Consider the following 13,661-nt stretch of genomic DNA (forward strand, 5'->3'; position numbering starts at 1 on the left):
GGCTGTCTGTCGGGATCGACCGGGACGTCTCCAGAAGCTTACCCGGGTTCTCCGATTTCCTCTTCCCCGAGCCAGAGCGTTGGCTTGTGGTTGATGGCGTCAGTGAAAGGGCGCCCTGCCTGGCAACCGAGGAGCCCGACCGATCGGCGCTCTCGGTGCCCGCGGCCTCGCAGTGCTTTGCCTTTTGTTGGGCCCCCGTCGCTGGAGCGCCCTCAAAGGTCTTAGAAGACCGCTCGGACTTCTTCCACTTCTCACCTACCACCGGGCTCTTCCCTTCCAGCCAGTTGGTGAGGCGGATACGCCGATCCCTCACAGTCCGTTCCGACATGTTTTTTGCAAAACACAGTCCTTCTCCACGTGCGTTTTGTCTTCGTGAAGGCAGTAGAGGCACCTAGAATGCTCGTCCTCTTTGAAGATATTCTGCAATCCGCATCTAGGGCAGCTTTAATCTGGGCATTGCGTTTCCTTTGTCCTGGGCCATGTCCACGCGGGGTAGGCCTCAAAGATCTTCTGGAATCCTCCAAGAAGCGAAACTCAACAAAAACGTCGCCCTTCAGGGGCATAGAAAATTCCAAAACTGGTCCCCGATGATCGGAAATAGAAACGGTGGAGCTTGAGGCTCGATTGACCGAAAGAAATTAGATTAAACTTTGAAAAATCGCAAAACGCAGTAAAAGCTCGAGAGCTCTAGCATGAGGACTCCCAACACTTGACCGTGCGGTAAAAATCTGAAGATAGCTGCCAGAGGAGGGGTTTAGGTAGAGGGCAGTCATTGGCTGGGGGAAGTATGACCCAGAGACCAGTGATTGGTTATTACTAGAAAGACAGTTCAGAAACGAAACTGAAACTGATTTCTTCTTTACCGAGAGTTGCCAGCCTGACGATGGGGAATATTCATGAGCATGTGAATCCATGCCAGACCCCATGCTGGAGAAGCTCACTTATTTTGGCCGGTCGCATGCTGCGAAACCTGTGCCTTCTCTGAACAGTTGATTAGGAGATCTTCTGGTGGGGGCGGGAACTTGGGAGCACCAGGGAGAAGGGGGTGTGGAAGGACCGTTAGGGCTGCGAGCTCAACCCCGAATACCTTGGATTTTTAATGCTATGAGGAATGGGACTGGTTGATGCGTAACCCTGGGCTAATGAATGTAACTCAAAGTCGGTGGCCCAAAGTCGTCCGTTACTTCCAAATGTTTTCTCTTTTCTATTTTCTTCTTTCTCTTTTCCTTCTCCAAGTGCGGGAAGAGGGTGGCGTGGGGGCATTTACTACTGCATTTACTGCTTTACCCAGAGTTATCATGTGACCGTAAATTAAATAAAGTTCATAAAAAATGTGGGAGGTTATTGGGGGGGAAACGGGTTAAAAATAAAGTATACAAAAGTCAACATTTTTGGCTTGGCAGTAAAAAAAAGAAAATAATCTATTTTTTCCACATAGATCCCATTTTATCACCCTCCTTACATCTTAAGCAATGGAGATTGAATTCCTCTTAAAGCTGAGGTTTTGGAAAAACTGGCATGGAATACCTGTTCATTAATGTGGGAAAAAACATCTTAGGAAGGAAAGCAGGGTGTGACCTACATGGTCACTCTAAAAAAAAAACATGCCGCATTCAGAAGCTAAAAAAGACCTGCATTTTGCCAATTCTCCTAGACGTTAGAGTGACTAACAAGGCCACTTCTCCAGTGGTTCATATCAGAGAACGCCGTAGGTTTGAAAGCATTATGTGCCAGAGCAGATAGAAGATTCAAGTCCCATATTGGATGAGGTCGCTTAACTGTACGATAGGACCCAAAACTTTCAAATGCCTTCTCACTAGTGGATTAGACAATGAAAAGGACATATGTGAAATATGTTTGGCGCCAAGGGTGGCCAGATAAGAGTGGCAGTACTCCTCAGAAACAGGAGATGCCATGGTGAAACGAAAGAACGTTATTTACCAACCACAAATGTGGATTCATGTGTTTGTCCAGTGCCAAGTAGTAGAACTTTGCTCACTCTCTTTTATACTGGTAGCGTGTTTACTGCTTCATAGCCACCCATACAATGCTCATATTGTCTGGTGAAATACCCAACTGTCCCAGGAATTAGACTACTAAGCTCATCAGTTGAGGAGAAAGACGGAGGCTACTGCTCAGTTGTTGGTGTAGTAGTAGGAGATAGGGACAGTCAGGACACAGAATGGAAATAAGAGCTTGCTGTTCAAAGAAGCTATCAGAATGAGAGCGGAGTTCATGACCTCCTCACATTTCACGAGAACCCCTGGGATCAGAGGGAAAATGTAAAGCTATAACCAGTCAATCTAGCTTAAGTGTACTCCTCTTAGAGTTCCAACCATTGCGGAAGGTAAAGAGAGGACACTTTCAGTTACAGACTGTCAAAAGCCCGTCCGCTGCCAGTTCAGGCCTACCTTCCACCCAAAGGAGAAAGCTTGGATTGAGGACTGTCTGGTTAAGTACCATTATGTTTGGTAACAATAAAACATCTGTTATCGGTCAATAGTGGCAAGATGCCCCACTGGAGGTGAACATTCACTCCACAAATACACCAGTTATGTTACATTGATCTTCCATCATGATTCAAATGCATCAATCTGCTCAGATGGTGGGCTTCTTTGTCGGAGAGCACCCGAAAGGTAGACTGCTTTGAGAGCAATCCCTTGGGAAATGGCACATTCACACTTTGTATCCGGCAGGTGCTAGAATGGAGGAGACTCGGTTCGCCTACTGTTTGTTTATATAAAGCATCGAGGTAGAGCCCTCTGTACCAGTACAGCCTTTGCCCAAATCACTGGTCGCAAGGCCTTAAGAGAATTTAAAATTGCCTGTAGTTGCAAGACATTGATATGGTGTGTCTTGTCTTGTGCTGACCAAAGCCTGTGTACGAGTGACACCATACCCATTTAGGGATGATTAATTGTGACACTGAGTGGGGGAATTTCCTAAAAGTGAGCAGAACCCCCCCCCCCCCCCCCCCCCCAAGACCCAAGTTGATTGGATTGGTCCACCATCCCAGGTCCTCTGATGTTCAGTTTGTATTTGGGATGCAGTCTGACTGCGTCCCCGCAGACTGGTTCCACGATTCTGCTAGTTGGAGCTGTATTTGTCTCAATATTCAGACAGGCCCACAGCACAGATTGAACACAGGCCACCATCAAACCTAGGAGCCTCTGAAACCACAAGGATAAAGTGATTTGTCTGTTCTGAAAATGAAACACTGTTCAGTCAATATAGACTTTGCCCCAGTCAGAACAAATGCTGCCAAGCGGGATTCCAATACGAATACCAAAAAGGTGAGCCTCAGGGGAAGCATAAGGTTGAACTTCTTGAAATTGATTAAACACCCTCAATTGTATAGCATGGCCACAGTATTTCAGTCAATAGCAAGGCTTCTGTAACGCTAACCTGATTCCCACGGAGGCGCTGGTCCCGGCTGAACTGTTATAGTCTCTTCAATTGAAAAGCGTAGAGCTCAGATGACTCTCTGGACTGGGCTTCCTCTTATTGACCGTCTGGCTTGCAGGGAAAGGTTTCTGCAGGCGGAAGAAAAAAGGGTTAATGACCGTTTGGCTGGACTTCCTCCTCACTAATCGCCAACTCTCCGAAAGTCCAATGTCCTGGTGAGCTCTCACCTTAGGCGTATAAATGCTGGGCTCTCCATCCTGCGACTTATGCAGGGGTGCGTGGGCTCCAGTTACGTCACTGGAGATCCTCAAAGTCTTTTGTGGCCTTAGAAGTGGCACAGGTGCTGAGATGCCAAAAGGTGATGCCGCTGTTGCTGCACGAGCGGATGCCAGTAGGTATAAAGAGTTTATAGTCTTGAAGAGATGGGCACCTTTAATGAAGTCTTTGCATTGTCTTTTTCAGGTGCCTGGATGCTGAGGGCGTGGTCACACAGAGCGCGACACGCGCGGTTGTACGTAGGTATGGGAATTTCAATGACACCTCAATAATGTCCCTGGTTTTCTGTTTTCAGGTCTTGAGATGTTGCGGGCGGTTTCCCAGTCGCGGATGCACGTGGGGAAACACGTAAGTGTTAGGCTTTCTTGCAGTCTTTAATGGTACTTAAATAATGTCTTTTCTTATTTTCAGGTGCCGGGCTGCTGCGGTTGAAGAGATCATAATACGCGCACAAAAGCAGGTAAGAAAAGTAAATGCGGCCGCATTCACCCGATTCCTACTTAACAATGTTCTTTGTCTTTAGAGGTGCCGTTAGGCTGCTGAAGAGAAGGCCGCGAAGAATCCGTGAAAGCACAGATGGATCAGGTAAGCGAGCGCGGCTGCGAACGTGTTGCGACTTGCTAACCTTATGTTTCTTTTGCTTGCAGGTTCTGCCGGTGTCTGGATTCCTGGATGGTAAGTATAGTTCTCGTGTCTTTCTTCCACAGGTTGCTGAGCTGAAGCTGGAGATGTCACTGGAATGCTGGAGCTGACTCGGTGAGCGTCCTGCTGCAGATGCAGAATAACGCGAAGAACGTTTTCCCAATCGGGTGTGGTTTAAATAGTGTTGGAGTGATTGGGTGTCTTCTTCCTCAGCCTCGCCCAGGTGAAAGAATTCCTGTGTTCCCGAGCTAAGGAGTGGCACCAGCCCCACCCAGGTAAGAAAGTAGTCCCAGTTCAGGGAATAGTTCCTCCCAGCAGAAGGCTGGGGACTTCATCCTGCCAGCATTTGCAAAGGTGAGTATGCAGCATGGTCTGCTACAGGTAGGTCCACCCAAGCACCTTTGCAAGAATTATGAGCCCGGCGCCCCTGGCGCCGGGACTGAGGTTCCTTATGAGCCTGGCGCCAGAGGCGCCAGGACATGGTCCAAAGGGCCCCAATAGGGGTTTGCAGGAGCCGGGGACGAGGGTCGTGAGCCTGCTTCTGGGGATGCTGGGCTTGACTTGGCTTCTCGGGAGCAGTGCTCACGACAGCTTCTTGTGCCGAGGGATCTCTGATGATACAGCCATTCAAATGAGGATGTACAGGCCCCCCCTCCGTTCTAAGGTGCGGGTAGCTCGCAACAGCATTCATCAGCTTGGCGAATACTTGAAGCCCGAATGGCAAAACCTTACATTGGAAGTGATGTTTCACTATTGCGAACCAGAGGAATTTCCCAAATGGGGACATATAGATACACATCTTTCAGGAGTACTGCGGTGAACCAGTTCTTTTACATGGCTCTAAGAATCTGGGCTGGTTGATCATCCTGAAACTTCCAGCACGGAGGAAAAGACTGTTTGAAGAGAGGTTGAGAATAGCCCACAGGTCTGCCTGGTTTTATTTGGGCATCCTAGGCCTCTCGGACCTGGGGGAACTGGCTTCATTTGCTCACATTGAGAAGAGTATGTTGACCTCTTGAGAAGCAAAAGGATCCAAACTGGATAAGGAGATGGAGAGGAAGAGGAGGGATAGAAAGGTGAAAACTCCTGGCCAACGCTGAACAGGCCCAGGGATCCAGAGTAATCAAATGGCAATGTTCCAGATGCAAGAAGTGCCAGCCCCCACTGTAGTGGACCCGATTCATCCAGCCATTGCTTTTTTGACTCAAGTGCAGTAGTAAAGGAGGCTCCCAAGAAGAAACCTTAGGGGGAGGTTCTGGTATGCTTCCTCCTGTGAGTGCAATCTGTGTTCTTGGGCTTCCTGTCTGGATAGGCAGCAAAAGCCCTTTGTATCAAGTCTTGCCTGGTGTAAGAGGTTTGATGAAAGGGCTTGGGAGCCTACCTTGGTCGACACGGCTAAGGAATTAGCAGCTTGGGTGGCTGACTTGTGCTTGTTGAGCTCATCGGTAGAGGCATGAAAAAGGCCTTGTCCATCAAAGGGAATGTGCAAGATCATTCTGACGTACAAGTATAGTAGCAGCACCCATTAACCATTTGAATTACTGCAGGGAAAGCAATTGCCCGATAAATTTTAAAAAATGTCCCGGTGTGGAGACTGTCTGGCCCTGCAGCTAACCTAAATCCGTCCATAACAATGCACGAAAGAAAATGGGTGAAGAAATGGCGACCATGTCCACCACAGAACTCGCCCTGCATTTGCTACTGGTGGCACACAATGGCCGATGAACACTTGCCCATATATGCTGCATTCTAGGCCTGACTGCAGTTCTTTTGATACCAGGGCTAATAGAAGAACAGTAGAGTAAAACAGTTAAGGTATTGAAACTGCGAGAACAACAAACATCTTGAGGAATGTGAATATCGCATATGCTCCAAATATATTAGTTTATCCTCAGTGGCATGCACACACGCCCAAGCCAAACTTAAAAAGGATAGGGCTGGCATATAACATCAAATCTATTAATAAAATACATTTCCTATGAAATAGTGCAGAAACATTTTTGCATTAGACCAACTTAAACAATGTAACCTCTTAGCACACTAACATTAGTGTGTACCTAATGGCCACATAGGGGGACATACTTCTAAATTAAGTAAATTAGACAAAATGCATTTGCTGTCTGAATAAGACCAAAAAGCAACAAAGTAAACAAATTTGTATTACCTGTGTGTATTGAGGTGTCCTGTGCTGATCTAGCTAAAAGAAGAACAGATTGGAGTTAATTATCATAATTAGCTAAACATACAAACAAAAGTACACACACAGCCCTACACTTTGTATGCAGCCAAAAGGGAAAAAGCTTAATTTCCCTTGCCCCCCTCACTAACAATACTAAACCTTAACAAACCAGAAGTATGAGCATGTAATTATCCTAGCATTTATCGGTACCCATAAATATCCTGGAATGCAGTCCTACATAGTCCATGAAAAGTGCTACACTTCTCCACCCCGACCCTCCCAGAACAGTAGAGGCTTGCCATTTACAGAACCTCAGTAGAATAAAACAAACTGAAATCATTGCACTTGTAAACAACGAGGAACAAATTCTTGTAAACTGTGAAGTGTAAGGGTGTCCCCAAGAAGGATGCTGACACGACGGTGGCAAGACTTCTTTATTAAGAAAAGAAACCCTTGCTATCCCCATCTTCTAAGAGGGTTTTCCCTACCTCAAACTAACTAAAGGATCTGTCAGAATGTCTGTCGAAATCAAAACTCCACTGTCCTAGGTCATTACCTACTTCTATCCCTTACACTACAACTAAAGAATTAAGTCAATAGAACGTTCCTTCTCCAGGAGAATGACTCCCTCAAACTGATGCTTGGGTATTGTTCCAAGCAATGCTCTTTGGCAAAAGGATGCTAGGGGGAATGAGACTCCCTGCCCCCTGGCTTGTGATGCCAACAAACCTTTGCATCAGTCAACTTTCACAACCAGGAGAAGGACTCCCTTCTCCTGGTATTGGCAGAGGCCCAAAATCCTTTTCGGTGCCTCAGAAGGTCTTCTCCTTGCCTCTGTAATGAGGATGCTTTACTCAGATGCTTAGTACACCTTTGTCAGGGTCCAAGGCCCTTCTCGGTGCTCAGACGGCTTGTTGCTGCCACTCTGATGAGGAAGTTGTCCTCTGTTGCCGAGTCCACTTGGGTTAGGATCCCAGACCCTTCTCTGGTGGTCAGTGGGCTTATTGCTGTCACTGCGATGAGGAGGTTCACCTTGGATGCTAGATATGCTTGTGTTGCAGTCCTAGACCCTTCTCTGGTGGTTAGTGGGCTTATTACTGCCACTGTGACAAGGATGTTCTCCTCAGATGCTCAATGCACCCTTCCCAAAGGGCTGGCGAGAGCCTCTTGAGCCTGCCTCTCTTCACCCCAGTGTCACCACGGGGTCTCTCGTACCCCTGTAACCTTCTTTGGGACTCTAGTAAGCCACCGGGGCTTCCTTGCACCGGGGCGCATCTCTCTCCAGCTCTTCAGGCTTCTCTCCTCTGCAGCACCACAGCGGCTATGCGCTCTACTGGTCTGCTCAGCTCCATCTTCCTGCTTCGTGTTCGGGTCTGCTCCAGCTGGACCCACAGAGAGCTCTCTAAGCGCTTCACCAGCGTCCTCTACTCTTCGGCCTCTCCAGGCTGCGGACGGGATTTGAAACACCTGCTCTGGACGGTTTCCACACTTGCTGCCTCTCCCAGCTGGGCTTGATGACATCTTTGATGCTTCTCTCCTTACACAGAATGTCAAAGTCCTTTGTTATTCTTGATGGATTATCTTCAATCATTCTCGGGCCACCTTGTACCAGTACTAGCACAACCATCATCTTCATGTCTTCTGTGCTCTTCTTCGTCCTGGTACTTTCTGTTGGGGCGGTTTCTCTTAGACTACAGAAATATATGGTTCTACTCTCAAGGAAGTCGTTTGGCATGGTAGAGGAAGTTTGGGGTGTGATGTTGGCCAACAGGCTGTACCGTAGATGGTCGTCCTTATCCCTAGAGGGGGGAGTCCCTCCGCATTAGGTCCCGCCACATTAAACCACCCCTAAGGGGTCCACTGGGTAGCAGCCACAGCTCCCTAGCCTCATTGGAAAGGGCTCACTTGGGGAGAAGTGACAATTGTTAGGACAGTTTTTCTAAAGTCCTGCTAAGGGCTTCATAAAACCATACATCTGAGGCAGTACATAAGCTACACTTTTAATATAAGGCTGTACCACCTAATAATGTGGTGGAGAGCGGGCTGTATCTTGGTACAAAGAAATTGTAGCATACATATGGTCCAAAGAAACAAAGAAACACTATGTATGGTAAAATTGAAGGGTTTATTTAAATACAAGAATGCCAAGATAATTCTTGGGCAAGTATTATATCAAACACAATCATGAAAACCAACTCAATACCTATGGTATGCAAACCAAGGTATAACCTTAGAGGAGCAAGAAGCAAGTCAATGTGAGTCAAACCTAAGGTGGTACATACTGGATAGTAATGTACTATTCTTGGGGTATAAGACCAGGTTAGAAATACTTTTAGAATACAATGAGCATCTTAACGGTAGTTGACCCTGCCAGCCATGCAGTGATGCTCAGATATGAAATCACATAATAAACCAACCCTTTTACAAGTATACTGATTGCAACATTACTTTTTAGAACTCAGTTTAGAGTTAGTAAATAAATGCATACTTAACACGTATGAACCCTCAATAACTATTTTGGAATGTACTAAGCAAATCAGGGAAAGCAAATTACACAATGTATTTCAAGGTAAGTAATTGACCTATTGGCACATAACTATATTTTATTTAATAGCTAGTTATACCCATTATACTTTTAAGAAGTGTATAATACAGTTTCTAAGGTAAGTAAGAACTTTATGAAACTATTTTAAAATACCACCAAATCAATTCAGGGAAGCACAACCCAGGGTTACAAGGTTAGAAGAGCAGCAGCTAATCAAGTTGCGTAAGACCTATATACTATACTTTTTAAAGGAGCTACCAGCAACGTAAAGATAGGTATAAACCCTAAGACTGTTTTATATCTGCATAAAGCAAACCAGGGAAAACGACACCCAATATTACAATTTAAGAAAATGTATTTCAAGGTAGGTAAACCCTATTGGTAAGCTTTTACACTCATTCACCTGAGAATAATTAGACAGTACCAATACTTACTACTTTTCAGAAGTGGGTGGGGGGAGAAACACAATTCAAAGTTGTATACTTTTTAGAGGGGCAGAATGCAACTCAAAGGCAAGCATAAACGTTATGACACTTTGTAACATGTTTCACAGAGATACAGTTACCACACTAACCTCTTAAGCAAGTAAGTACTATAGCACTCATACTTTCAAGGCAGAATGCTTTTCTTATCCAGTCCTCCGGTAGTCTATTGCTCGATTTCTCTCACAGGCAAAAGAGGGGCCCTAGTGGTCTAGGTGCCTGCTGTAGGCAGGTTGAGATGGGGCTCAGTTGCATGAATTCATTTGAGTTAAATTATTCAGAGACTTCACAGAAGGCTCCATAAGTGTGTTCCAGCATTAAGCCTGAGCAAGTGGTATGGGCAAACTCCCAACTACACAACTAACCCATTCAGCCTCACAGGATGCATACCAGACTTAAGGTAAGAATTACCCAAACCCACACAGTTCCTTAGGAGAAAAGAAGTGCTTCGGAGCGGATGCTTTCAGAGTGCAGCAGCACAGGACCCAGTCCCTGTATTCTTGGTTTGGAGACAAAAAAACTGAACACTGGATGGGAACTTGCAGCAGCAGTCATCAGAGGAGACTTCTAGCAAAGTCCTCTTCATGGATTCTCGCGCCTGTTTTGATTTGGCACCTTTTAAACAGCAGCCAGATGAAGATCGAATATTGATGGTCGGATTCTCTTCACTAATCGGGTCCCGCACTCTGGTGCAGAGACTTCAAGGATTCAAATCGTGTCTCTAGAGATCCACCAGGAGTCCACTAAAGATTTGGACTTCGGAGGACCATGCACCGCACTCAGGCTCGAGGTCCCAGGGTATTGGCGGTTTGCAGCCCAGCAAGATCGCAGCACATCAGAGGATGGCTCAAGATGCAGATCTGCTTGAGACTAGTCTAACTCGATCTCACCAGCCTCTGGTCGATTGGAAGGAAGGGTTGCATCAGGCTCAGACTATAGACGTCTTTTCTTCTTCATCTTCCTCTTTGGAATCAGCTCCAGTGGTCGACCAGTCAGCAGGTCAGCAGCTTCCAGGTTCGGGGTATTTATCAGGAACTTTTGCAATCTCTCCCTGCAGTTTACAGAAAGGAGAGGTCTGGCTGTCCAATCAGGCCAGCCAGCACCCCCATTGAGACTGGGTTCCTTTCAGGCAAGGTGAAAGACAAAGGGCTGCAGTGTTTTGCACTTCCTCAAATCCTGCCTTCTCAGACACACAGAAGCCTAGGCGTGGAATACAAAGGGCACCTGCCAAAGACATTTCCACTGAAGTTGTTCCCACCTATAATGGCAGGGGAAGACCTCAGAAACTACAAGCAAACGAGGAAATCGTGAAAAAAGGAGCCTGCCATTTTAGCAAAATGGTGATCCTTCTGTGTATTACCGAGGCTAAGAGCCTGCGAGTAATACGGCAAAAAAAGAAAAACAGCAACATAAAACCACTACCACCAGCCATTCAAGTAAACTTGCAATTGTAACAAAAATGCCACAGGTAAGTAAGCAAGGTGATGCTGTTATTTTACCAAATGAAATCCTAACCAATGAACTGATAACGCATAAAAACAAATATATCGATTGGTCCCGTTTCCACAAGCTTCTAACCCCACCCAGACACCCCCACACACCTTTTAACCCTTTATTTATTTGTGATTATTTTAATTCGTTATTTTTTGTTTGTTAATATCACTGCAAACCCATTGTAACGCCCCCCCCACCCCCCCAGCACTCCACTTTATGTGGAGGGTGCTTTCTCAGAACATGAAATGTAAAGGGGGATAAAAATCCCCCTTTACCTCTTGGTAACAGTAGTTCACCCAAGTACATTAAAGAGAAAATAACAGGGAAGCCCAAAGGGGCAACCCAGTTTAAGCCCAAACGTTCTAGGAAACTAGAACTCCAACCATACACCATGGAGAGACATAAAAAGGTCACGTTTGGTCCCGGCGCTGCAGGGGAGTGGATCCGCCACCTGTTTTGACCATTTGTATATCTGTTTAGCCCCCCCTGCCCCTGCATGCATCCTGTTTCCTTGGCTTCCCCTTGACTCCTGCTCCCACCTCCCGGCCCGGCCCCTCCCCTGATAGGCTAGTTACCATCTGATTGCAGGCCTAGTCTAGTCTATGGCATCCACACCTGCTCGCCACTTTTGGTCCCGGCGCTGCAGGTGAGTGGATCCGTGCCCTGAGCCTCCTGTTTTGCCCACTTGTATCTCTGTTTAGGCCCCCCTGCTCCTGCTCCTGCATGCACCCTGTTTCCTCAGCTTCCCCTCGACTCCTGCTCCCTCCTTCCCTGTTAGGCCAAAATCACCAGTCATAACTGTCCTTCCCTGGGCAGCCCTCTGCCCGTGCAGCCCCAAGGCTAAGGGCCCCAAGGCAAAAGGAGGCTCCAACAGTGGCGGCTCCAGGTTGTGTCTGCAGGTGTCCACAGGGGAAGCCAGCGACCAGACGTCAACAATCGGCAACCACCAAAGTAAGTGTGGCATGGGTGGGGAGTAGAGCAATTACTCTACTCCAGAAAACCATGCCACTCAACATTACCTTACCTCAGAACTATGAACGTTAGTAATGCCGCACCCAACTGAACTTTGAACATTAGCCTGCATCACATCTAGATAGGATTGCGAATGTTAAGCAGTCCAATATTTTGGGAGTATTGTGATCATTGGCCTGCGCTGAACCCGGACAGAATTGTACACGAGAGCGAGCAACACATTTGGTTAGAATTGTGAACATTAGCTTGCGTCGCACTTAGATGGGATTGTGAATGTTGGCAATGCCACACCTAGTTAGAATAGTGAACATTAGCCTGCACCAGACCCAGACAGAATTGTGAATGTTGATAATGCCAATCCTGGTGTTACGCTCACCTGGTATCCACAGGGACGCCACCCAGCCGGGTTACTCGCTGGTATGCTGCTCAGCTTTGCCCTGATGTGGTCTGCAGGGAAGGTTCTGCCTTGTGGTAGAATTAGGCGTGCTCTCTGTCCTGCCTTCTTTGCAGGGGTGCGTTGTCTTTCATGGGCAAGTGCTGGCCCGTTTGATATTGTTCAGTTAGGTCTTATTGCTTTTCTTTAGTTTTGTTGCTATCCTGCATGCCTTTCTTTGTTTAAAATGTCTTTTTTCTCCCTTCGGTATGCAGAGCTTCAGCGCGGCGAATTGGCTTGGTTGAGCCCCGCTGGTAAATGATGGTGCATTAAGAGCGCTATGATGCGGTAAGTAAGCGCTATGCGCAGCGCTGCGACGTCTTGCCTTTGCTAACCTGCGTTTTCCTTCCTTATAGGTCGCAGTGTTCTTCAGCGCGAGTGGAATGTCCGGAGTGGTGCCAGATGAGAGCCGACCAGCCAGGTAAGCCTTTTGACCAGTTCGTAATTTGTAAATGTCTCTGCTGCTTTCTTTAATGTTGCCTCCATCTTCCTCTTTCAAGTCGTTCTGTCGGGAGGCGTGCAGATTCGAGGAAGCTGTTCTCACTAGCTGCGAGTGTTTATAGATGAAGACTGCAGGTAAGATGCTGCTGCTAATGATGTTCCTTTTGTCTCCTTGCAGGTTCTGCTTCTCCGAGGTTCGAGGGAATAGCTGGACACGGTGAGCGTCACGCTACAAGCTGCAAACTAACGCAAAGCGCGTTGTCTTGCCCGGGTGTGGTTTAAATAGCCCCAACAAAATAATCCAGGTAAAGTAGTCCCTAGGCTACCACACCCAAAACATTAGACCGCATAGCTTGGTTCTTAGGAACCAAGCTATGTGGATGCCTCCATGTTGGCTGACAATACAATAAAGTAGTTCCCAAGCACATTGTTTTTCATGGTGTATGAGCCTGGCACCATAGGCGCCAGGACTGGCCCCATGAGGGCTTTTGAAGAGGATGCCAGGATCTAGAGGCCCGAGTCCTGACTCCACCTGGCCAATGGGTTTGCCAGAGGGGGTTTTGGGCGAGGGTCGTGACACCTTGTTACAACTGTGAACATTAGCCTGCACCAGTCCCAGATGGAATTGTGAATGTTGGCAATGCCACACCTAGTTAGAATTGTGAACATAAGCCTGCGCCAGATAGGATCTAGATGCGGCACGAATGTTAACAATTGCCACACTTAGATAAATTCTGTCGAATAATAACATTTACCACATTTAGCTAGAACTAGGAACATTAGCCCGTGCCG

General features: G+C 47.0%; 1 protein-coding gene across 3 annotated transcripts in view; it reads right to left on the bottom strand.

The window, feature by feature from the left end:
* The window catches only part of FAM3C (FAM3 metabolism regulating signaling molecule C), a 655,720-nt gene that overhangs the window by 329,003 nt on the left and 313,056 nt on the right, over positions 1 to 13,661 (bottom strand). For all 3 annotated transcript variants that reach the window (XM_069629081.1, XM_069629083.1, XM_069629082.1), the window contains exon 4: positions 6,488 to 6,520. In XM_069629081.1, the coding sequence (XP_069485182.1) occupies positions 6,488 to 6,520 (33 nt within the window). The remainder of the gene's footprint in view (positions 1 to 6,487; positions 6,521 to 13,661) is intronic.

Source organism: Ambystoma mexicanum, chromosome 12, assembly GCF_040938575.1.
Source record: "Ambystoma mexicanum isolate Mex_15411 chromosome 12, UKY_AmexF1_1, whole genome shotgun sequence".
Classification (NCBI taxonomy): Eukaryota; Metazoa; Chordata; class Amphibia; order Caudata; family Ambystomatidae; genus Ambystoma; species Ambystoma mexicanum.